The sequence below is a fragment of the Lepisosteus oculatus genome, chromosome 10 (genome assembly GCF_040954835.1).
Source record: "Lepisosteus oculatus isolate fLepOcu1 chromosome 10, fLepOcu1.hap2, whole genome shotgun sequence".
Classification (NCBI taxonomy): Eukaryota; Metazoa; Chordata; class Actinopteri; order Semionotiformes; family Lepisosteidae; genus Lepisosteus; species Lepisosteus oculatus.
This window is the reverse complement of record NC_090705.1, coordinates 10,194,805-10,221,516: the sequence shown is the minus strand read 5'-3', so window position 1 is coordinate 10,221,516 and position 26,712 is coordinate 10,194,805. Positions and strand designations below refer to the sequence as shown.

General features: G+C 36.8%; 1 protein-coding gene across 2 annotated transcripts in view; it reads right to left on the bottom strand.

Moving 5' to 3' along the window:
• zfpm2a (zinc finger protein, FOG family member 2a) overlaps positions 1 to 26,712 on the bottom strand; it is a 177,821-nt gene that overhangs the window by 101,493 nt on the left and 49,616 nt on the right. Inside the window, exons 3-4 of one of the 2 annotated variants that reach the window (XM_069194892.1) lie at positions 24,353 to 24,511; positions 12,464 to 12,565 (exon numbers count right to left, since the gene is read on the bottom strand). In XM_069194892.1, coding sequence (XP_069050993.1) covers positions 12,464 to 12,565; positions 24,353 to 24,511 — 261 coding nt within the window. The remainder of the gene's footprint in view (positions 1 to 12,463; positions 12,566 to 24,352; positions 24,512 to 26,712) is intronic. The other variant, XM_069194893.1, reaches the window with a different exon arrangement.

The following is a 26,712-nucleotide window of genomic DNA, read 5'->3' as shown; positions in this document are numbered from 1 at the left end:
TTTCAGTACTAGTTTACCAATCTTTGCTTTCCAAGACTCTCTGTGCTAAAGGCTTGAGGGGTTCAATCAATGCTGCTTTGATCTCGGCTGGAACTATAATTATTTAACATTGTTACAAGGATTTCTCTAATCCATCCTACCATTAAATCCCTTTTACACCCTCATCTTCTGAAGCTTAATCTGCATCTGTACGCTCCGTTTGTCTCTTTAACTCATTTCAGCAGTCCCCTCCTTTCTTACAACACCCTAACTTAATGGACTTTTGGATAAAATTACAATTTTCTGTTGCGATGCAGAACTTGACAGGTGTCAGAAAGTCTCATTAAGTTTGTACAGGACAGAATTTGACCACGATTTTTCAACGTAAAACGCGATATATTTTTTTTCTAAAGATTTTGTATTCTGGGGGGTGCATAGCTTTATATGGGACAAGACTCTGCATTACTGCAGATCCTTATGGTTTAGCACCTTTTCTATGTGAAAACCCAGGGAAGGTAAGCATGCTTTGCCAACCAAGTTCCCGTAAATATTGTACCAATTCCTCAACACCATGTCAAGAACTATAGTGATTAGCTTCAGACAATCAAAAACTACACTGTTTATTTTATCTGCAACACATTTATCACCTTTCCCTGCAAAAAAAGTCACCAGTACTTATGATACCACATTGTTGGAACAATGATATTTTTGTATTCCTGGAACTTAGGTCACAACTTACAGTAGTCTTACAGTGAACACCTTCCTTACAATTTTCTGTTTTTGTTAGAAATTTGTGTCATAGTTATCAAAAGTAAAAGGCTACAGTACATTAGTCATGCTTGACCGTTGTTCCAACAATATTTAACTTGCCTAAGTGTCTAAACATTTATATCCAGTATAAACTAAAGTACAGCAGGATGTAGAGTCACTCTGTACTCCACACAGAAACTTTTTTTATTGGAAGACACATGCTGGGATAAAAAAAATGATCATCTTTCTTCAGAGAATATTAACACTTAACAAATCAGATATTTGATTAAACATATGTCACCCAATCTAACAACACCCTTCCTTTTCAAATAATAATGAAACACAATACCCGTTGTTTCAATTTTGCTGTGGAACCAAAACACATTCGAGTTTGTGTTCACAGCTCTGTAGGCAGCAGGAACTGTTGTTTTATGATTTTTTTTAGTGAGGCTTCTCTTCATAATGTCAGTTCACGATTCTTCCCAACTTTTCTTTTTTTTTTCTCCAAAATTTCCACATCCATTAAAGAGTGTCCACCCTAATGAATTTTGACATCAAAAGGACATTGATAAGCCTGATTCAAAAACCAAAATAGGGGCATTGTCCTTCTTTTGCAAATATTTGTGCCTCAATGTTTCAGAATGATATAAATAGCACCACAGTGAATGCAAACATTTGTTAAGGCACCTGCCACACTATCAGAGCCATCTGCTATACAAAACTCACTTAGCATGACATATGGGCATAAAACCTGAAATGGTTATTGTTTTATATGGATTAGAAATGGATCAGCCACAGCCTCAAAGGTAGACTGTTTAACAGATACAGTATAGTAGATATACTGTAGGATATAAAATGTCCTGTATTACAATCATGAAAATAGGGAAGGATGCGTTATATTCACATGTGTCTGCTGACCTTAATCTCAGGACTACCCCTGTTCGCCCAGAAACTGAGTAGTTGTGATCAGTTTCCCCGCAGGCACCAGTAGGTGGCAAACTGGTAGGTGGAGTCATAGCCAGTGTCCTGACACTCAAAGCCAAAACGAAGGAGGCTGCCAAGGTATAAACCAGCGAATGATAAAAGCGATGGGTCATTGAATGGTCGCTGTCACCACTGGATGTATAGAGCTTCACTTGCCTGTGTAACTGGTATAATCCAAATTCAAGGCAGCAAGGTGGTATAGAACAAAACCTTGAAGCTACCTTTGGTACAAAGGAACTGCCTCTATGGATTCAAAACTATGTTCACCTCATTCTATAATTTTAGTGAAAGCATATACATATTTCTCCTTTACTCAAATGGCTAATTTCGTACAAAATTATTATAAAAGCAGTGAACCTGGCAGTCTTTATTTTTGTTAAACTCAAGAGTAGAGAACGATTTCTCTCTATAAAGCTAATGAATGTAGATTTAATTATATGTTCATGTTTTATGCCATATGAATGTTATTGTTATATAATGCTGTTTTTTTTCAAAGGTATTTTGATATGCTCTATTGCTTCTGCACGGATCACACGTCACAGAGCTATCAAAGCTCTCCAACTAAAACAGGAAACCTCGCAATTTTGTAAGAAACTGGGATGGGAAATTATATCAGTTAAACTGTCAACTGTGGAACATGTTGAATACCATCTCATCAGTAATGAGAAACATTTCCACCACATTTCTCCACATCCTGCCTTAGGAATGTATTCAAGAGCAGTATTGGACAAAAGTGGCAGACCTATTATTAACTAGCAGCCCAAATGAGTTATTAAGGGGCTGAATGGCCTCCTTTCGCTGTTAACCTTCCTAATTTTCTTATGTTCAGTTTTGTCAGGAAGATTAGAAGGGCGAGGCCTCTCCTTTGTAGTCCGAGCTGTCCTGGCTTCAAGAGTTTGAGAGCTGTTTTTTGCCTTTTTGTTAATTTTTCCCATTCTTTTTGTATTATTTGTGGTCCCTTCAAACCTCTCACCGGTGCTTCCTTCCCCTCCCCAGGGGCATTGACTTTTTACCAGTGCTGGCCACGGCGCCCCCCGCCACACTCTGTCACAGAAGGACAATTTCTACCCAAGCAAAACACACTTCTAATCAAGAATAGGGACACCATATGAAGAACAGCACATTAACAGGAAAACGTATACCATATAAAAGACAGTTAGCTACAGGCTGACCCTTGACAATGGCACTGAGCATGGATCTGGTGACAAACAACTCAGCTTTGTGATTCTCTTCTGTTTCTCTGCAGAGACAACCCCTCAGTACCGTCTTCTTGTCTTGTTTGTGGTCACCTTTTGTTCTGATCACGCTGAAATCCTGTTCTTTAACAGTACGTTGAACATGACATCATCAAATTGCAAGATACCCTGAGACATTTTTAATATTCAAGACTAGGAGAACACTAAATAAAACACCAAGTTCAAAGGGTCACTTTTGGCTGTTATTCATGTATTAGTCTGAAACATTTGGAGGTGGTAGTAGACACAGACCACCTGCCTCTTTTATTGTCTGTTACTTCAAGGAAAACAGATTTTTCTAAACAGTCCTGTATGCATTAAAATCTATGCAATTGGTGAAGGCTGATTCCCTTACTTTTCAGGGAACGTGATGATTTATACCAGGTGCCTTATTTTATTCTTGTGTGAATATTTGCAAAGATGATCTTTAGACTTGTCTGACAGGATTTCTGGAATCATCCTTTACATATATATTTGAGCAAAATTTTAGATGTCAGTTTACACTTTGTGTGAAACATATGACTCAAAAGCAGTTGCTTGATGTTGTTACACAGATCTGCTGTATATATGGCAGTCATTTTCACTTTATGTTACATCCCTGCAACCACATTACATTACTGTATTTATAAACTTCTCATTATGTTACAAGATTGATTGACCTGCATCATTAATGCAAGCACCTGTTTTCCCTTTATTAAAATAAAAAGGTAATTAAATGACAAATAAAAATGAATGTGTATTTGAATTGTTTCTGAGACTTTTATACCATGATGTTTTATAGTATCAATATTTCATGCTATAAAGAACACAGGAGTGTTGTCTAAATTAATGTCAAACTTCATTCGATTATATAATCCTTTTATAAAAAAGTTCTGTTTCTGATTGAGCATCCTTGCAAAATTTCGAAGCCACTATTATCTTAGAAAGCAACAAAATATACACATGAGGAAACCTCTGCTGGGCGTTATCATCACACCTTTAGCTAAACAAAAATTTCACAAATAAAAACATGTAGCTCCCATGATAGAATAGCAATTAGCCCCACTGCCTCATAGTGCTCGAGTTCTGGATTTAATACCACACTGGGGCAACTTTGTGTGGGGTGTGTGTATTCCTCCCAACTTTACTTAGGTTCTTGCCAATTGCCCCAGTTTTCACCCAAAGTGGCTGGATAGGTTAATTTGAGTCTCTTAGTTGTGTGTGTGCCCCGAAATGGACTTTTGTAAAGGTACCAGCTCCATGGGTGCTGGAACTCAAGGACTCCCAATTATTTTAAAATCCCATCATTTTTAAAGCAGGGTAAATGGATTTATACTATATCTGTGTTTGGTAGATTATCATAGGGTTATCATAGGTTTGTACTTACAGAATATTATGCCTTGTCGTGTACTCTGCAGTCTACATGTCTGACTGTTAATTATGATTCAGTTGACTTGTCATTTAATGTCGTATCACAATGAAATCAGTAACTGATGTCTGATCTCTCTAAAAAGAGTCCATACAGGGCGGTTGCTGGCAACGACCAGACTTAAAGGGGAACTGAAGTCCCAATTTCTCAGACCGGTTATTAAATCTCGGTAACAAAATAAATTCATTGACATCCATGAAGAAAAATTACTCATTTAGAATGAAGCCCAAAGTCATGAACTTTGTGAAAGTGCTGTAAAATCGCCATGTTGTCACAAATGTGCATTCGAGTTCCCATGGCCCTGCCTGCTCACTAGTCACCGTAATGACTAGTTATGAACAATGAACATACAAATAAGTACAGGTTGCGCCGCAGACATTTCACCATTTCACCAATGTGATCTGCATGCAGTTGACAAATAAGCAGTATTTGTTGGCAAAACCGTCTCGAAATCTAAAGCAATATTTCTATTGAAAGAGATGTATTCAGAGCCTGCTCTGTTTACAATGTCATAGGGCCACACATCACCAGATGTTTTGTTGCCTCGTTCTGAATCGCAGAACATGATGCTGCACATACCTGGGGTTTTACATGTTACTGTGTACATTTTCATTTTACTGAGATTTGAAATGCACTCACCAATGCCGATTCTTTCTAACCCCAAAATATGAAAAAAGCATTGTGGTTCCCCTTTAACAGGAAATATATATTGTATATATAGCCCGAAGATCTAGAAACAGTGAAGAGGGGAGACAAAGAAATGCAATGTTAACGTGAATATATTTGAACCAATGTGAGCTGGAAGCCTCATCAATAAAGATGTTCCTATCTGATTGCTTGATTTTGTATGTTGTTCAGATCACATGCCCCTCTGACATTTTTAACAGAATGAGAAAAAAATAAAATGGAACTGGCCTTTCAAAAAAAGTATGATGTGAAACTGAACGATATTGTTATGTGGAAATTTTAATTCCAGTCTGCTCTGATGCTTCAAAGACAAGCCAGTTTGGGAAGAGTGCTGCCTCCTGAGTCAGAGGAATTAGGATTCCTGGTGGAGAAATAAAAGGCTTTTTTTCATTTGCATGACATTTTGTCAGAAGTACTCATGAATATTATGGTACATTACTCAAACCTGCTCTTAACTACTTACTAATTTATTTGCTTGACACTTTCATCCCAAGCCACTTAGACTTGTACCAATTTTTACAGCTACTGTAGGTGGAACAGAAGTTCCCAACCTTGAATCTGAAATCCCAGGCTCCAGTTATGAGTCCAGAAACCTTACATACGTTCCCAAATAATAATTCCTGTACACCTCGAATTTAAAAAAAGGAACAATTTATACGGGCCATTTTAATCTACAAAATCCTTTTGGTCTTAATCCTTGAATTTACTAGCATTAAAAACACACATCCCAGTGTATTTTTTAAATCTCCATCTTAATCTCAAACCTCTTGTGTGTTGAAAAATTATAAAAAAAACTTGCAGAGAGAGGGCAAATCTTGTCCTGAAATATTTCAAAGCAGAAAATATATTATTTTATGGGAGATATCACTCCAGGCCATAGAAATCACCCTGTACTCCGCACGGATTGCTGTTGAAAAGCCCAAATGTTTTCAATTAAAGTTTTTTGGAATGTTTTTCGTTTAGCTCAAAAACTAAAATCAAGGCAACTGATTCTTTGTGGCATACATTAAACTATAACATACTAGAAATATTACTATAGTAACACTTTGAATTGCCCACATTTAAGAACTAATATTAGATATCTGCTATTTTAGTTTACAGACGGCCATGAACCCACATTTAAGAATATCAAAAGTGAGATATTTCTTTAGTTTTAATATTTTTCTTCACAAGGGACTGCTCTGTATTTATTGTGGAAAAGAAACAATCAACTTTAATAAAATAATCTTTAGCATTTACAATATCTAATCGGCACGTAGTAACAGGTGAGAGGACGCTGTTGTGGGTCTTTACTACCACTACCACAAGTCTGCACGATTCAATTTAGTCAAATCTTTGTATATTTTTTAACGTTTGTGTTTCTTGACGGTGCTTTTCATGGCCGCCACATTCACTTCGGAACCTTTCTGCCGGATGAACACAGTTGCTCCGTCTCAAAGGCAGCAGTGCCGCTGCCACTCTTTCTGTTCGGCAGGACTTTCTGCTTCCTTACTGCCAACTTGTTGCCAGCTCCTGTGGACGGCGAATGTGGTTCCTACTTCTATGTACACTATGTTTTGTCTCCCTATTTGTCTCTGTATCTGTTTCTGCTCTACTGTGTTCCTACTCTGGCTGACTGTGCAGCTTTTAATCTGCAGTGATAAACTGATGGTTTTCGGCGTTCTGCACAGGCCGGCCGCTGCCAACAATCAAACCTCATGGGCTATATACTGTATAACGTCTGAAGAGCTGGGAGAAGTTGGAAAGGGGGGCGACTTAGGAATGCATTGTTGCTGTAAATATGTTTTAAGACGAGTATTCCCAGCTGGCTCCAACGGTGTCCTGCGCAGAGTGAAGTCTTGCCTTCCACCCTACTGTACTGTATACAGTGGCAATCCTCACGATTCGGATCTGTTTCTGATGGGGGACATTCCTTCTTTTCTATTCCACCTGCCTTCTCTAGCCTTCTTACCTGTGCTCCTTCCTGGATTGTACCTCTCTCAGCATTTATCTCCTTGGCAATTCTGTGAAGATACAAGGTGATTCTCGACTGCTCAGCCACTGCCAGTTTCTGAGCTCCTCTGGATTCTGCTCCTTTCAATTCAGTTCTACTCACCTGTGGACGAGCACTTCAACGGAGCATATGAGATCATAAGGTTGCCCTACTGGACTTGTTGTTGCCTCCATCTCTTAAAAACTGTAAATGAACTGTAATCCTTTCATTGACTACATCTGGTGAATCTAGTCTGATGGAGGGGATTAAGAAGAAGCTCCACTCACTGAAGCTCAGATCAGTTTTGCAGTTGTGGCTTTTAATAATGAGATGCAAACAAAACTTTCGAGATGCCTAGCTCCAATGTAAACTCGGGCGTCCTTTCATTCTTTCCTGTGGTTTGTAAATAAGCCGTGTCCTACGAAGGCAGCATCATGACGCCTCAAGCATTTGTGGAGCAAGACAGGGCTGACTGTTTATTTACAGGCTTATGAACATCGGCTGTCATATAGGAATCTTCTTAAAGCTGCCACATCCTCTTTCTAGTCCCTTCATACGGAGAACAAGTACAGTAATCCTACAGCCCTGTGTCCTACCATCAGTAGAATGCTCCAGCCATTTAATAAGTCTGCATTTCTTCCTCTACTGAACAGTGTAACACATTCATGACATTTTTTAGAACAAAATACTCAATATTAATAATAATCAGCTGCTGACCTTCTGCAATCCTGTCAACTACACCCACTCCTGCTCTCACAGGTATGAGAGGCTCTCATTTTCCCGCTGTGGATGCTACTTACGAGCCTGAATTAGTAGCAAAAATGAGATCTACCACCCCTTGCTTTGGACCCCATTGCTACACCCCTGCTCAAATCTAGGTTATTTTTCTTTCCATTTGTTGCTAACTCCTTCAGTGAGTAACTGAAATCTGGTCTTGCACCTGTAGGTTTTAAGTCTGCTGTTACCACACCAGTGTAAAAGAACCTAGTCTGGGCTCTACAGTGCTTAATAACTACCATGCTATTCTAATTTGCCCTTTCTTGTAAAAATTCTAGAACAGGTGGCAGCAGCTCAATTGCAATCTTTCCTAGCATCTAATGATCTACTTGAACCTTTCCAGACGGGGTTTAAACAAAGAGACACTACTGATACAGCCCCTGTTAAAGGTTTTTAATGGCTTGCCAATAGTTTCTGACTTTGAGTTGCCTGAAAGTCTTCTTTTTCTAGAGTTAAGGGCAGATCCTGATACTGTGAATCATGACATAACTACCTGTAGATTGCATGAAAACCTAGGAATTGCTGATACCTCTCTTTATCGGTTTGGCCCCTTTTTCGCTATTAGATATTAGATACTCAGATAGTGGTTAAGAAATAAAATGTATTATTATTAAAGGAGACAATTAATGTTTTATGGTAATTCATAAAGTTATAGAGCAACTTTAATTGCTCTAAGCAGCAGAACTACAAACTTTCTCACACAAACTAGTCACTGCAGTACTTCAGAATAACCTGCAAATTTTAATTTGATCACAGAAAGTGTTGTTTGTTTTTTCCAGCATCCATTATGGGTCAAACTACGGACTGTGCTACATTTCCTTCATTATAACAAATTACCGTATTGTTTTTCATTTAAAAAGGTTGTCTCTGTTACCTACAGTACAACACATCATTATCCTAAGCCTTTTTGTCATTTTAATGGATGGTAAAAATACATAAACAAGTCAGGTACAGCCCCGCATGCTTTTGAAAGCAGTATTTTTAAAGCTCAGCACTTTTTTTCCTTAAAAGGCCTTCAAAATATGATGCCTCTTTTTGTCATCCCCCTATAGTTCTCAGTTGACCTCCTTAGCCTTATTTCCAGACTGATCACAGTGATGGTTTATTACAGTCGTCCAAAGCTCTTATCTTTAGCCAGCAATACTCATTTCCTTCCGAAGATTTAAATGCAAATGTGAAATTTAATGATAAATGCATTATCTGATAGCACTGATAACACTGATTCACTGTCAGTATAAAATACACACCCCAGGGGGCTTCCAACACAACTTGCCCAAATCCACTTTATAAATGTATATACCTGCAATAAATTCTTGAGGTCATATGCATTAAAGGAATCATATTTTGTGTATTCAGCAATGGACTAGTTGATGCTGAACAGTAATTGCTGTGTTACTATCGCAGGAGATGTATTATCCATCTCTCTGATGAAGTGACTTTTAAGAAGAATAAAACAAGATAAAACTATTTTAAAGACTTAGAGAAAGCAGAAAAAATATTCATGGCAAAATGAGATCCTTCCAGAACAAAAGATAAATAAAAAAATATTATAAGCTGGGTGCATAGTCTACATTCACGTCCATGCAAAATAATGAGCTTTACAGTAAAGCAATTTAATCTTCTATCCAACTCTGGTACTGAATTTATAGTTTATTGGTAATATTAATAGTGCATTTTAAGCCCTTCACATGTGTTCTTCTTGCTGTATTTTAAGGTTTATTATCATGTGTTATATCAGGATCTTCCGTACATTGCAGGAAAGGAGTCACTTCGTTATTAAAATATTATATTATTAAATACATGTTATTTTATTACCATAAATATATTAACTGCTTAGTGAGGGGCCATATGTATAAACAGTTTAAGTTACATGAAAATGTATGAACATTTTTCAAAAGACAGTAACAAACCAACATCTATTGGAAATTTTCCAAATCCAAAATTCTGCTTTGTCAACAAATACAGCTGCAATAACTCTAGGTGCCTTATTACAACTTTTACAAGTTTTTTTTTCCTACCCAATGATAAAAATCTTATTTTTCCACTCTACAGTTCATTTTATCAAAAATGTTATGAGAGGTTTAATATCGGGGGGAGGCCAGCGCTGGCTAGGACACCAATGTTTTCTTAAACAATCATAAGAACTTAAAAACATATGTTCAAGATTGAAGACAAAAATAATTGTGTCTTCTCAGACTGTTGCTTAAGACATGAGGTGCCAAAATCTATGAGTGCAAACATAGACATCTGTAGAGTCTTATTTACACATATTGGTAATTCTTGTCTCAGTTACTGTAGGTACAATATCTTAGAGGATATTTTGCCTTAAATTTGAAGGAAGCCACTGGTTGCTCCTACCCATTTTAGCTGATTTAGTATTTAATAAACTTTGAAAAGATACTTCTGTTAAAAAAGCATACCTTAATTACCATTATTTACTATAATAAAGTATTTACTTAGTACAGATAAATGAATTAGTAACAATTTCAATCTCTATGTCTCTGACTGTAGGACTGAAGCAAATTAATCCATCCTGTTCAAATGTAACCATGCATGCATGAAATGTTTTTTGAAATGTCAACTATGGTGCCCAGTTCCTATCTGTTTTCAATAATGCTTAGTCCAATACAGGGTCATGGTGAACAGGAGTATAACACAGCAGACAACAGGCTCTAGAATGCATGCACATTGGATGGCATGCCAGACCATCACATACAATATTTACATCATAAATAAAAATGCTGAAAAAGCTACACAATTGCACAGATGATATTTATATTAATACTTAAATTACTTTTCAAAATAGAAATATGAAACACAATCAAATGTGTGAAATTATATTAGATTAATTTCATTAACTAGCACTGTGTGGTACTGTAATCATTGAAATCTGCCCACATGAAAAGTTACTGTACAGTACATGGCATCTAAAAGCATTGTCATTAAAGTGCTATAACTTCCATGAGGGATGACAATGTATTCAAAAGGATCTTCACAGGAATTTCCCCACAGAAGACTGAAAAATTAACATCTCCCGCTCATCTTAGAAGCTGTCGATATTTTTTGAACTCCTTTTATTTTAAACATCGTATACTTTTTTACAATTTTTGTAACAAAAGCAAAAAATGTGTTTTGTATCATTGACAAGCCTTTTATTTTAAGAAATCGGCTAAGTTTTCCGATGCACAACAATATTTATATAGATTTCAATGAAAAGGCAACAGCTTTTTATACTCAAAAGCGTGTTGAGTTTAAAAATTCTAAATAAAAGTAAAGTCAAACTTTCTTAAACTGTATTTATTCTACTGACATCTAAGTACAGATATGTGGTCTCACCTGGTATTTTTGAGATTTTCCCACATGAACATTAATATACATGGAAGGTGAATTCTTAAAAATAAAATGAATTGTTAATTAATTTGAATTAATTCCGTTGGTTAATTCTTAAACCAAATTCCATGCATCAGTTGTTATGGCTATAAAGTACTAATGTTTTCACTGAATTTAAAAGTTTCCATTATTATCAAGGTACAGAAACCCTAAGTATTTTAACATGATTTTGCTTACACTAAGAATTCATAACTATAACTTAAACTGATTTTTCTATGAATATTTACAAAGGAGAGCAACGTTTGGATTTTCAGAAATACCGTTTCAGTCTTAGTGAATTCGGTCTGGGAGATGAACTCAAATGTAATATAATTGATTAAAATATTGAAGCATAACAGTTCTCATTCTCTTGTTCTTTTCAACTCTCACAATTTGTTTCTAGGCAGCAAGTTCTACCTCTATAGCTTTCTGATTGTCAAGGATATCATAAGATGTCCTATTATTATTATTGAGGCACTCCTGTAATCCCCAGATCCCTGATGTATTAATTTAAAACATGCTGTAATAGACTCCTGACAAGTGATTACAGGAAACTTACTAATGGGCTAAACGGTTATAAGAAGTACAGGAACAGCCTGATGCCACCAAAAATTAGACATACTGTATACTGTACTTCCTGATATCAACCTGACAGAAAACCTTTTCACTTAGAGCTTCCACACATGACACTGTAGCATAGCAAAGCTTATTCAGTATCTTACCAAATGTATTTAGCTTACAAACATCACCTCCATTATAGACCATAGTAACCACTCTTTTATTTTCTGTACTGAAAAGAAAAGAGATACAGTGGAGGAGTATCTGTTCATTCAGTGAGTTAACATTATTTCTTCCAAAAGGCTTTTATTTCATTGAAGAATTGTTTCAATTCTGTTATCTCTTTTGGAAACGTTTTTTAAGCAGCGACTTTTGAAGGCACTATATAAATTATTATTATACATAAATGTATCATATGAATTACATTTATTGTATAATGACACCATCTTTTCAAATCACACAAATACATATTGTACTTGCTCTTTTATTTAATGAATACAACTCATTAAGAACACGGTAATAACCTTTGTTTGTATTCTGTGTACTTATTGGATTCTCACTTATTCCCCTGGTATTCATTTGGCCTCTCTTTTTACACTGATACACTACTTATTTCAATGTTGTTGCTCACACTAAAATTTATATCCTAGGTTCCAGAGCTAAACTTCCCATTAATTGTGTACGAATGAGACCAAACAGCCATCCTCCTCCCTCCTGCAGAGGACTGAATAAGTGTTCACCTACCTGGCCCATCCCAGTCTCCTGTTTCCAGTGGTGGAAGCCTGGCTTTCTCACTTTGCCCATCTCCATCTGATTCCACAGCTCCCTGAGTCCCCTCTTCCTCACCTGAACAAAGACAAGCGAAGTTCTGTGTGACTAAAGGCTCATTCTGTAGTGGGGAAAGAATCTTTATTTTCATCTACCATTTTGGGAAGACAAATTAGAAGTACTCGACTGGATCTCGAGAGGCTGTCTTGCAAGTGCACCTGAAGTGCAGTTTTCTCATTGTGTCTAGCAGCTAAAATGAGATACTGCACCATGAATGTACTGTGTCATTAAGAGTGCTTCCTTTTCTTAAAGGGTTTGCTTCACTAATTTTCCATTCAATGGAGATTCTTTAAACATTGTCTTCCTACACATGAATATAAACAAAAGGAAACACATTGATAATATTGATTAATGGCGTATAATTACATAGTTTATCAGCACTGTGGATACAAATGTTTCACTGCCTTTATTTACTAAGGACACATTACTGCATAGCAAACCCTTGTGCAAGAGAGCTTTACTCAGCTGAGTTAGATATCCATTTGTGCTTGCTTATATTCGTAATTACTAAGGACATTTGATCTGTAATTGCCAATTAATAATAACTGAATGTATCTGGGCTAGTACTGCCATTTATTTCAAATTTACAAATTATGCACTGCAGTCCTGGGTTCAATTCCAATCATGAGGAGCAAGCTGCAAAGAGTTCATACTGTATGTTCTCCCCGTGTTTGCATGGGTTTCCTATGGGTGCTTCAGCTTCCTCTCACAGTCCAGACATACTGGTAGGTTAACCGGCTTGTGGGAAAATTCTCCCTGGTGTGAGTGTGTGTGTTTTTGCCCTGCGATAGACTGGTGTGTCCAGCCTTGCACCCATTGCTTGCTGGGAAAGGCTCCAGCTCCCCCACAACTCTGAACTGGATGACGTGGATAGAAATGGGTGGATGGGTATCCCCTATGTACACCTTTCACCTTTTCACAGTACAGTACATACACGTGTACAGTATTGCATCTTCCTTTATACACCCATGGGTTACACATTGTGAAAGGATGTTCACTGCAAGAACACGAAGACATACCTACAGTACATGAAAGCACTGTGAGCATGAGAACTACCACAGGCTTTAAAAAAGCACAGTAAAATAAAGAATGGAACCCCTACCTAGAAGGGGAAATTCCTGTAGGTTCCAGCAGAACAGTGGTGCCCACTCCTGATCCTGGTGACCCACACACCTGTCGGTTTTTGTTCCAGCTGAGCTGGTTACACAATCAAACCCTTCACTGACTAAATAATAGTAAGATTAATGTGAACTGTAAATCGTGCCCAGCTTTTAAACATGTTGGAGCTTCAATCACTGTATTTTGTAAATAGTGAAACAAAATGCAAATATTCAATGGAAGTACCATCTTAGATCCAGTAAGACTTTGGTTATGTAATGAAGGTGGGAATGGCATGAAAACCAGCAGGTGTGTGTGTTGCCAGGACTGGGACTGGGAATCACTACAGTTCAGATTAGACACCAGCCTCTAATGGTCGGAAGTGATATTTATTGGCAGGAACAGATGTCAAATTCTCCACATCTAACTTCTAATGTTTACCGGTAGAATATAAACTGTCTCTTTAAAACTGAGGGTGTAATAAATGAGTCTCTAGTCGGGTTTTGAAATGTTCTGAGCTGGTACAGTACGTGGTGCCCACTAGTAGATACCTTGAAAAATATGACACTTCCAAGAGGTGCAGAACACCAGTCTCACAGGCAGGCAGTGAACCCACTAGCATGAAAGGGAACTTTCTATTGTTCCCTTTCAAAATATTTTTTTTATTATCTCCAAGTGTGTTGCCTGCAAAAGGTGCTCTTCATTTGCCTGTCACAATGCTAATTGTAATGTTTGATCATGAGTTGTACAACAGAGTGTAATCTATAGGGCTTCCTTGGGGGGTTAAATGCTCTCTGAAGTGTGGGCGGAAAAGAAAGCATAATTCAAGAGGAAGGAAGGGTATGCATGGGTATAAATGACTCCACATAACCATTGGATGTTATGCAAAAGAAAAAGTACACCATCATCATGGTAGTTACGGCATTAAAATAGGCCTTCACAAGAAAGTCAATACATTTTTGTGGGTGGTTTAAGTGAATTGCATTTTCCAACTACAGAGCAGATAGTCTTAAAGATGATTCCGTACCTGACTTAATTAAATCCCTACAACACTTCATCTATGAGATAAAATATAGGAAAATCAGTTTGTTCAAGAAAACAATGACTTTAAGTTTACTATGCTTTTTTAAAAAGCAAATTTTCCATTGCACCTACCTTTAAATGTTAAAAAAAGAAAACAGGCATTTATATAATGTTAAAAGATGTAGTATTTTGTATGGAGTTTGAGAATTTTTTTGTCTTAATGTCTCTGTATTCTAAGTGCTCTGCAAAAAGGCTGTCATTGCTTAAACACAATATTTGACAAGCAAAATAACAGTTAGTTCTAAAAGATTTTCTTGAAAAGTGTTCACAAACTGGTCTTCCAGAAATTACACAGGAGGCACAGAAAGTCTAGTGGCGAAATGCCAAGTAATTTAAGGAGAATCACAGAGAACACATACAACAGATATGAAACACCCACAAAATTAAAGTGCTGGAAATTGGAGTAGACACACACAGCTCCAAGATACAGAAGCAGCTTTTTTACTTATTTCTTTAGAGAACATCGGAGACCTACACAGCAACTGTCCAGACACTTCATTGCCACAGAGGAGTAGACAACTATTTGTAGCAGTAGAAAGGACAGAAAATTCAGTAGATGAATGCCTCGTGCAAATGTGTCTAGGCAATCAATGCATTACCGGCTGGGCTCAAAGATTCTCCCTTGTTCCATTCCAGAGCCTTCTGAGTAAAGAAGCTGAATATTGGCTGAGGCTCAAAAGCAGAGAAACAAATTTACTGATCCTTAGAGAGGGAACCTCATTGTGTAACTGGTTCTGGGAGCAGAGATGTACTGTAGGCTTCATCATACTAATGAAAAGCAGGTATTCACATTCTGTGCACAACAATTAAAACTTTCTAATGCATATTCATCTATCACAGTACTCCTTCACTGTGCTAGGATCAACCCAGGATGAACACAAATGCAATGCATTTTATTTACATTGTGAATGTGAAACACAAACTGTAGAGCTGAAGGAAGACACAGTTCAAGGTGATACTGCGGAGCTGAGTACGTTCCAGCATTGTGGCCACAGTAAAGCAGGACGGACAGCCTCCAGTCTTTACTACACAGTGAATTTTCTGATGTCATATAGAACTCCCTGAGTCAGGATGCAGGTGGCACAGGTTGAATTTGAATTAAATAAATATGGAAGTTATATACAGTACACAGTATATTTACATTTGTGCAATTTATTACTTTGATCAGTTATGAAGAAGTTTCCTTTGGTTGCTAATGCAGTAGATACAATTAATGGTGTTCTTTAAATATTATATATTTCTGATTAAACGTATTATAGATTTCAAGTACTGTATGTTTGATTGTGTTTCCTTTCATCTAACTCTGTACTTGTAAGTATTTTAAGAACAAAAAAACTATTTTAAAGCGATTACATCCATTCATTTGTAGCTGGTCAAAAATACAGTAACTTGAAAAAGGTCAACACATATTGGACTACAGTACATCTCCTAACTGTGTACCAGGAATTTTACAATTGCTTCAGCTTATACAGTAAGTCAAATAACAGCCGTTCTTCCAGATGGACTCACATATAGTTCAAACACATGTTGTTCAGCCTTATAGCCTTTAAAGATTCAGCTTACATCAAAGACAACAACTAAACTTGCCAAAAGGACACAGCTTCCTTTATGATGCTGAAAAATTAAGGGAAGTCTGAGGCACTGTCCTACTTAAGAGTACAAGAGGTTATTCTGACCTAGTTTCCTTTTTTGAGTTTCTTCTTAAAATGCCTCTTTTACTAACAGTATCTTAAAGTACACACAGCAATCTCCCTTCTGTTTCATTTCTCTGATTAAGCAGCTCTTCTGCTCACTAGGCTCATATCATAACATGGATAACAAAGGGAAATATATCAAGTTTACTTTGCTGTACTGAAATTAAAATGTGTGAATATGTGTGAGATAATATTAAAAGCAATATCTTGATCTCCCAAGTACATGTTAAGCCCTGTAACACAACATATAGGGCTACATTTTTAATTACAGTGTAGGAAATGAAGCAACAAGATGATTCCTTAATTAAGTGGTGATTATGGATTTTGTGCCTCATATCTAACACGTTTTGCAATGCAGTTTCAAACACAATCACAGGAACTTAATAGGCAACAATGTCTAAGGATGGAACATTTATTTCAACGTGTAGAAATTAAAAAATGCAATCATTTTTTTCTGATTACAAATTAATGTTGGCATTATTTCTTTGGATCTGAACATTTGTGCTGTTTTACTAACAAAGAAAGGTTGACATCAAATTAAGCTGATTATATCTCCCCAAGAAACTATCTCAGCGACCACAAAATATTAACTTGTTTTTAACTGGTTTAAAACATGGCATTATATTCTCTGAATTCCATTGAAACCCAACACTTAAAAAAGCAGATGTTTTAACATCATATGTATATTATATTGACATGCAAAGCACACATCTCGCCTTAGATAACCCTAGCTGTGATTTTGACATATCAAAGACATATCATAGACCCAAAGGTGGTAAGAGTGGTTGAGTGAAGGAAGTTGGGGTAAGGAAGGGAATGAATGTAAAACTACATCAGTGAGCTGTTAAAATCAGCCCTATCACTGCTCTATCAGTGTCTGCTCTTCAGCCAAAGCAGAATAAAACATGGGAGCCTCACATTCAGGTCAATAAGCTTATAGGCGATTTACACAAACAACTCCTCCAGCAAGGTAGAAACAAAGTCATATTGGCTTTTTCTTCCTTTTAGCATTGTCTCCGCCAAGAAAGCCCTTGAAAATGTCAATCTTGTGTGCTCGACTTTAAGGAGCTCAGAGCCCCTAATCCCAACAAGCAGACAGGCAGCAAGTTTTAGAGTTTCTTACAGTCTCTGCAATGGGCAGTGTTTGTGGAAGCACTTCAGTAGAGTTGTTCACAGCATTTTAAGTAAAACCCTTAAAAGGTCTTGGGTCCCCACTACTTTTTTCCTGTCCTTTTCTATTACGCATGGCGTTTTGTCAGAACCCCTACAGTACTAGAGGACATGTTTGGATTGATCTAGTCTTTAAAATTATACAGCACAGAGCCGGTAAAACAGACATAACAGGAAGGAACTATGATCACAAAATAATACGTTACGAAATATTTCAAATCCATATAGGTAGATTCCAGACCAAATATTTTCAATTTTACGAAAGCAGGCTGTGAATCTCAGCAGAGAAATAAATGGAGATGGTTTAAAGATGATCTGCTTGAAGAACAGAATATATTCATCCCAAAAGCAAAGCAAATTCAGTAGCACAAATGGTTTAAAGAAACAAAGATAAAGTAAAAAAACACATAAGGAGAAAGAAAGGACTTTATAAAATGACTTAAAAAAGAAATGAACCCAGTTAAAGTGAATGAACTGCAAATGCCAATAATACTAGGATGGAGACAACAAAAGAATAGGAAAGGATGTCTCATATATAAAGATAGGGAACTTTAGTACTAATTTGACTAGGGAATTGCAAGTGTAGATTCAATTTATAAAAAGGGTTACAAAACCAAACCATGGAATTATTGACTAATAACTACTATATGTCTTAAATACTGTACTGTATATGGATATTAATAATTGGAAAGAAACTCAAGGAACATTTGTATGGCAGTTACATTCTGTACATATTTAAATTATGATAAAGAATAATCTCATGCTTCCTGACTTGGAGTTCTATGTAGAGTTTTGATTTAATCTGTTTTATCATACAACCTGTATGATATTATCCACAGCAATTATGCGCAGCAGTCATGACAAATTTTCAGCAAAACTGCAGCAAAACATCTACAATATGATATATTACAATAAATCACTGAGGTCCAATATGGCAGCACTACATAACTATATTGAATGTTTTTAAGATTTATGGTATTGTATTATGTGTGCCATAATTAACGTTTATTAGTCTTCTTACAATTACCAGCTGAACAGGTGTATCAGAAATTGAACAGAAATATTAGTACATGGCTGTTCACATCCTCAAAACATAAAGATTGGCATCACTATATGGTATCTAAGACTGACACAATGAATTCAGTTCAGCTACTTCCCTGTGATTTTTTGCATTAGCAAAAATATCGCAACTGTCTCTTTAAAGCAATGTGAATAGGTCCATAAATTTACATCATTACAAAACCTGGCAGAATTCCTCTAAGTCTGTAGTCGGTTATCTAGCTGTGATTCAGACTCGGAGCATGTAGATCTGGCTGGGTTAGATTGTCATACTTAACAAACATTAGTGATTAATTTCCTCTACTGAGTTAAATGGGGCTAAAGGGATGTCTCGATTCATCTTATCATCTCTCAAATTAGCATTTTCCATATTCTCAGCATCAACTTTGCATTAAAATTCAACATTTACAATTCTGAACACTGCCGTCTACAAAGAAATATTGGACAGAACTTCTGTTCTTGGTAACATCTATTACTTTGCATTTGCATTAAGACTGTTGTAATTCATCCTGTCACTTTCTGTTTATTACCTCATTGGCAGCTTCAATTTCAATTACTCATCCTTAAATAAAACAAAGGTCTGGTTTCACAGATCTTGGTTAGCAGTAATCACGATCTGTTTCACCTACGATAATATCAAGTAGATTGGTACAAATCAGGTTCTTCAGAAACATCTGCAAAGAATAAAAGTCATGCTGCAACATGATTATACGAAAGAAAAGCTTATAGATTAGGAGACCTTGGCAGCTTCGCTTATCTGTTAGAGAATAACTGTCTTTCTACCTTGGAGTGAACGTTAGAAGTGATGTTCTCCTTGTTGTCACCAACTTACTGTACATGCTTGAACATACAAAGCTTATAGACACATTTATATAATATTATATTATATAAATATTTAATTCTAAATATCTTTTTGTTCTCGAGTGGTGATACACTTTAAACACAACTAAATGAGAAATAAAACCTGTATTTTTTTTATAAAGAAATCTTTGAGTATATATTTAGGACTCAGTTGAGTGACACAAGACCAGTGCTAATTCCGGTACGTAAATCCAGACTGTATACACAAGGAAATTAAGTAGATATTCATCAGCTTCCTATTATCTAAGAACCACTGCTTTTTCATATGGATTTACTTGATAAATGTGTTCTCTAATTGGCTTTATTTGCTAATGCTGCCTCCAGGTGATATTTTCACTTCATTGTTAAATGCAGAACAGTCAAAGAAGCAAGGTGAAATTTCACTACAGCTTCCTCCTTCTTCTCAGAGCACCGTAAATAAAATAGCGAAGCGCTTTCAAAATGATGAAATATGGTGTCAGATGTCCATAAACTGTTTTGTGAAAAATGAGCTCCGTAAAAGAGAGTTCACGAGGAAAACTTCAATAAATGTGAAAATCGACCATGCCGAGGAGGTGTTTGAGGAGATATTCTGTAATCGTCAAGGAGAAGCCAAGGCTGTACCTCAAAGGGACATTGTGTATACCCTCAGGTTGATACACACACGCTCACCAGTGTTTTATGGTTTCAGGTTCAGTGCGAACCCATTTCATATGATTTGAGCGCTCACACACAAACCACACCAAAATGTGAGGCTTACTGAAAAGCTAAATTCCAGAGCTCTGCATGCTATCTTATTTTATGTATTCCAGATTGGCACTAGCCTGTTTTGCATAAAAAAAATACATTTGATGTAAAATGAGGGTTAGCCTCACTGAAAATGCCTTCATGATATGCTACATACACTAACAGTCTGGATTTAAATTTAAGTACACTGATGTGTGTACTTGAGATATAGTATATCGTATATTGTATTGAGGTTTTGCACAACTATAAAAAAGATACAATAACAGTATTCCCTAAAAGCTTGTACTTCATTGGAAACAACATATTTTGCACAATACAGCGTGCTACAGATTTGTTATTACTGCCTATATAAGATTAGAAATAAAAATGCAAAGGTTCATTAAAAAAGCAGTAGAAACCTCCGGCGAATGAGAACACTATAACCAAAATCCAAGCCAATAACCAAAAACAAAAATATTAACCAAAATAAAAAAAACAAACAAATTCTTTGTACCTCTCTTACATTTTGATTTTACAGCTATGACTAAGAATAGATAAGGAAGCATACGGTATGGAATTCATCTATAAGTGTGGGGGCATTAAGGACTTTTGGAACGTCTCTCTGCTTTTTCAGAACAATGCCTATCCAGTACGTTCAGCAGTATGTCTAATTTTGCAGAACACAGTCGGCCCTATACTCTCCAAAGATTCTGCGGCTTAATTTGTACCAGCATTGCAGCAGGCTTTTCTGATCCAGAATCAAGGGGATGTCGGACGGGACTACGTCTGAGGAAAGATGTACTGTGTAATTTATCCAGGTGAAGGAAGGAGGGGAAACTTGTAGCTAGCAAAAAAGAGATTCAAAGTGGGATAGAGGATGGAAAATCTGAAAAAAAAAACTCTAGGTCCCGCACAGACTTCAAGGTATTCCAAATAGTAATTTGAAGTACAATTTTATGCAAGGGTAAGGCAAATGGGCTAGACTTTGGTAGCATTCAACTCCTTGACCTTTGTGCCTTTAAGCCGCTTTGCTACTTCACCGCACTCTGATCAAAGTTAATAAGTGCTTCATATGTTAATGAAAATTGGTGCTCTTCTTTGTATTTCTACAGCTTTTTAATACCTATTATAGGCTGAAACTTTTAATGGAGGTTTTAGGTCCTCCTGACAAGACCATTTCAGTGAGTGACTACACAGATACAAGGCTAAGCTGAGACAGAAGTGTCACTTGACTGCTCAGTGGAGAAACCTTACACGAGAGACCTATTCTTGAAGAAGCCTGAGAAGATAAAGGCTACAGGATGAGTGGTTGCTTTAAAACCAGCGTTCAACTCAACACTCCGCTAATTACACAGTGCCATCAAAATTGAGAGGGTTTAGTTAATCAAGAGTCCTTTTTTTTTTCTATAGTCAAGGAATAACATACATAAACCGTTTAATACATTCAGGATTGTGTTTCCTTTAATTCATGCTGCTTATGCATAAGTGAGAGAAATTTAAGCCACTCAGACACTCAGCTAAATTAGTTTTTTTTTAAATCTGAATATCTTATTGAAGAATTAATCGAGAGCATTACAATTACACCTGACTGCTGCACATACAGTATTTGTAAGTCTTAAGGAAAAACCTGTGCAAAGCATTGCTTTAGAGTCAAGAAGAGTTAGTTCAGATAACAGTAGCAAAATACATGAAGAGGGAACTCGGTATATAACATAGGGTACTTATCTAAAAGCTTGAAAAAGGAAATCAGTGTGACCATGAAAACATAGGACTTTGATATAAAAGCTGGCTTGTAGCCTTGCGTGTTAAGTAGTAAAAGAAACTTAGATGTACACTCACACCTATTAAACCTTTACAACAATAGACTGCAGTTATATTTCTTTCATATACAGTCCTTTTTACTACAGACCCTTTCATTGTAGTTGTGATACTACATGCTATGAGAAATGTTATTTGATTAAGTTTGTACTGAAGAAGTGTTAATTGCCGCAATGCACAAAAGATTATTTGAATGTGAGACAAGCATACTTACAAGATAAATATATTGTGAATATCTACAAATAATACTACATTCTATGCACAGTAGCGGCTCAGACTGAAGTAGCTTGCACTTTAAGAATACAGCCTTACGTATGTTAAATGTATGCAAGTTACAGAGAAGTAGATCTTCCCAAAACATTTCAACACTGTAGGAATTTTGGACCCATGTGTACTTTCTTCTCAAGGAGAAGCTGAACAGACAACAAAACCTCTCAGCTGTGTTACAGAATAATCAGCCACTAGAACAATCATCCAATAGAATCAATTATGAGTCCTTTATCCCTGTCAAAATCAGAGCTTGGAAGATCTGTCCAAATGATGGGGCTCCAAAGCCAGGATCCTCACATTTGAAGTAAGGCAGACTTTAAATATCAATACGCTTATTTTTCTGAAGAGGATTTCACATTTAATTTTTTAAAAGGAAACACGGCACATTACACTTTGTGACCACTTATCAGCTATAAGATTCACAAAAGGGAAACACAAAACAATCAATAACTTTTAAAAAATCTGTAATAAATGATTAAACGCTGCATATACTAAGTTAGAAAGGTCATTATATGGCAAAAGTGACCAGAAGGAGTTCTTGCCAATTCTAAATCTGACTGCAAGTGAGTTAGGAAAACCAAAAAGTCTACAGTACTGTCATACAAGATGTCACAGGGTCACTTGGAAATACTATTCCCTGCATTTATGCCAAGGACAGCGTCTAAATAGTAAGCAAATTCTGCACTGCTTCGTAGACTGACAAGATTACAATAAAGAACGAAAATCTACCATGTGTAAAACATCCAGAAACAGCTTCCTCTGAACCTGGCGTCTTTATCTTCCTCACCAGGTCCAAATTAAATTTCCGTCCACTACCTGCTTTCATTCCCTTTCTTCCACCCACACAACATGAAGATTCATTTTCTAAGAAGAAAAACATTACACCAAAACGCACGTCTGCCAATGCAGGTCAATAAGCAAAACAAAATCTGCCCTACAGTTTTTACTTAAAACACTGTACAAAGTGGCACACTACAGAGCCTGCGCAGTACTGTATCAGAGCAGAGGACTCAGCTTAAGCTAGAAAATAACCTACGCAGCAAGGCAGCATCTGGTGACGGTAAGGTGTGAGAAGCAAAAAAAAAAAGTATCACATTGGATTTTTTTTTCTTGGGAAGAAGATAGGGACATTTGGCCATGCTCCTTTTTTTTTTAATGGTAGGCCTCCAAGGAACAGCAGGTGCTGCAGGAAGAGGTGTCACATGTTCAGGAGTGAGCATGTCCCTCCTTCAGGCTTGGGCTCAATCGATTCACCAGCATGGCGTTTGGAAGCACTTCTCTGTTTGAGGTGCCATCTTTCCCAGATCAATCTGCCGCTCTTGAATGCATTGTGAAAATCAAATATCAAACAGAATCATTTCAGAGACAAACAGGGAGGTACTGGATGCTTTCCCACACAATTAAAACAGCCAAATTGGCTAGTATCCCTTTTTTTTTGTTAAACTAATGTAACTCAAACACCCACTTGTGCTTCCTACACATATCAGATCAGGACATGTATGACAACAGGTCTCAGGGGGGCTCATTTATCAAAGATTTCGTGCCAGTGTGTTTTATACCATTCTTTAGTGAAAAAAGAAAAGAACAGTGATTCCACAAAAGAGAAGCTTTCACTTTAGTGTTTTATGTGTTCCCACCCTTTTAAATGCACTTTAAATGCTTTTCATATACTGGACTACAACATTAAATATATTAAGAAACAAATCTATTCATTACCATTATATAGTATTTATAGTATATTGTCATTATCAACATTTCACTCTGGGTCTTGTGTTTAATAAAAGGAAACAAAAGTTAATTTGTTCCCAGTTGTTCATAATTCAGCTCCAGTCTTCACCTACTTTGCCCTGCCAAGTGATGTAATGCTTAAGGGTTCTCACATCCAGAGAGAGAAAAAAATAGAATTTCCTTGTTTCAGAACTAAACCCTCGAACTTGAAAAAATAAAAAAATATGCTGTCCATTCACTTTTAAATGTATATTAACGCAGAAATAAAAGCACAGACTAAAAAATGTCAAAGTGTCGTCATTTCATAATCTGTGTCTACCTTTACTGCAAAAGTATTCCATATCTTCACAGCTCAAGTTTTCCGGTTCAAAGTCCGTGGAGAAATTTTCCTCCACTGAGAATTCTTCTTTTGTGATGATGTCATTTTCCTCAGAGAGACACTCTTCCTCTTCATCTTGCAAGGCATCTTCTAATGGTCCTGTAAAATTACCACATGAAATTCAATAAGATTATAACCCTTTTCTAATGAAAGAGAAGCAATGTACTGTACCTGCTTTTACATCATGGGTTTCGAAGAACATAAGCATGGCAGTGAAAGAGAGCAGGCCACCCGGCACACTTAGCCCATTGGGTAGGTAATAGCCAATTGAACTCCTCTAGCTCTTTCTGGAATGAAGCCAGAGTATTGGCCTTGACAACTTGACTGGGCAGCATGTTAAAAAAGCCCCACAATCCTTTGGAGAAAGCATTGCTTCCTGCTCTCGGCTTTAAAGCACTTCCATGTAGTTTCCACTTGTGCCGTATGGTTTGTGTTCCACTGACCATTCTGAAGAAATCCTCTGGATTGACACTCAATGCCTTTCAGGATTCTATACACTTGCATCGGGTTCCCTGATAGCCATCAAGACAACAAAGGTTTAGTGCTGTTCGTCTGTCTGTGTAGGGCATTCCCTTAAGCCTGATGTTTAACATCAGAAGCTCGTTTCTGAAAAGAGTCCTTGTAAAAGAATGAGACAAATTTGCTTTGCTATGAATGACTACAATACAATAGTTTGTTTTTGGAACTTTTTTATTTTTACTGTTACTTACTTTCAAATTAATACTTAAGATATAAACTTTGTAATTTGCAATTAGCAGGATGACTGAAGTTTAAGATTTAATCCAGGCAAAACTACAGTCCAAGGTGGAACATATGTCACAACCCAGCCTAAATCCTTTCTGAAACATCCCTTTCTGTCAGAAGGGTATGAGAATGACACATCTGACTCTAACCAATTCAATCAAAATACTGGAAGTGACGACAAATATCTAGAATTACAAAGAAACTCTCTCTCAAATCCTTAACGTTGCCTTTGTACAGTATACCCATATACTGTAGACTTCATACGTAAAATCCTTTATTTATTCACATACTAATTACACCACTAGATTACTAGTTTTCTTGCATTTCATGAGAAGTACTTGAAAACGATCAATTCACCTAAATAATTAAGGAATACAACACATTTAATCTTTTTGTGTTTGGAAATGATTTGGGTGCAATTCAGCTCCGAGGCAGCAGGCAAAACTGGGTGAATCTGAGTGCCTTACTTTAATACAAATGCAAAAGAGCCTTTTGATTTTTCATCCATCATCGCTCAGCATAGGTTTGTGTCTATATTTCCTGTGAGTAATGACAGGCAGAGTTATTCGGCACACACGGGCATTCTCATTAATAATGCACTGCAACTGTTGGCAAATATTGTATCATATACAGCAAACAAAGATATGGTGTTTAGATCGATGTGAAAGTGAATTGTTTTTATCAAAGAATTATTAAAACACATTACCACTCAGAACTCTGGCAGAACTGTTTCTATTTTTAGCTAAAAGGTTTGCAGATTCGGCACAACCTGTGGTTTAACAACCACACGGTTTAAATCTGCTTCTGTCTGAGAGATCTTTGCTGCTAAGGTCCGGGGCCATAAAGAAGCCCAAGTTGAAGGTTTGTTGACAGTACCAGTTCAAGTCCACACACTGTTCAGCTATTCCCACAGCTAATGGGCTTAGTCACGACTCACTCACAGGCACAGACTACAAACATGACCTTGGCTTCCTGTTTTTCTTCCTAGCACACTTTACACTACAAATCTGTCTTCCAGGACTGTGTGAAAAATAAATGTAGATTTTCAGTTTATTTTATTTCATTTTTTAAAGAAACATGACATATTTAAGGAGCTCTAAACAGCTCTTAAAGGTCTAAAAACTAAAGTTAATCAAATTTCTTAAGAACCCAAGATTAAACCCAAATTTTCCAGATTAAAAGGAATGTGTTTTTGTACAGTATGTTGTACATTGCATTATTGCTATTCTTCCAAACCTTCTGTTGAGGTTTTAACTGTTACCGTATGTATTTTGCTTTTAACAGGTATGACCCCAGCCCACCTATTCTCTCCAGAACTGAATTCGGAAACCTTCCTCACGGTTTATTGCTTTCAGTGTTCTCTCAGAAAGGTCTCTGTTTTTGCAGAAAAAAAAGAAAGTGAAATCCTTAAACCATCCATCCATTTTCTAAAACTGTTTTATCCAGTACAGGGTCAGGGGGGAGCTGGAGCCCAGCAGGCAGCAGGAGAAAGGCAGGATAGACCCAGAGCAGGATGCCAGTCCATAACAGGGCACATACTGTATAGACATAAACAC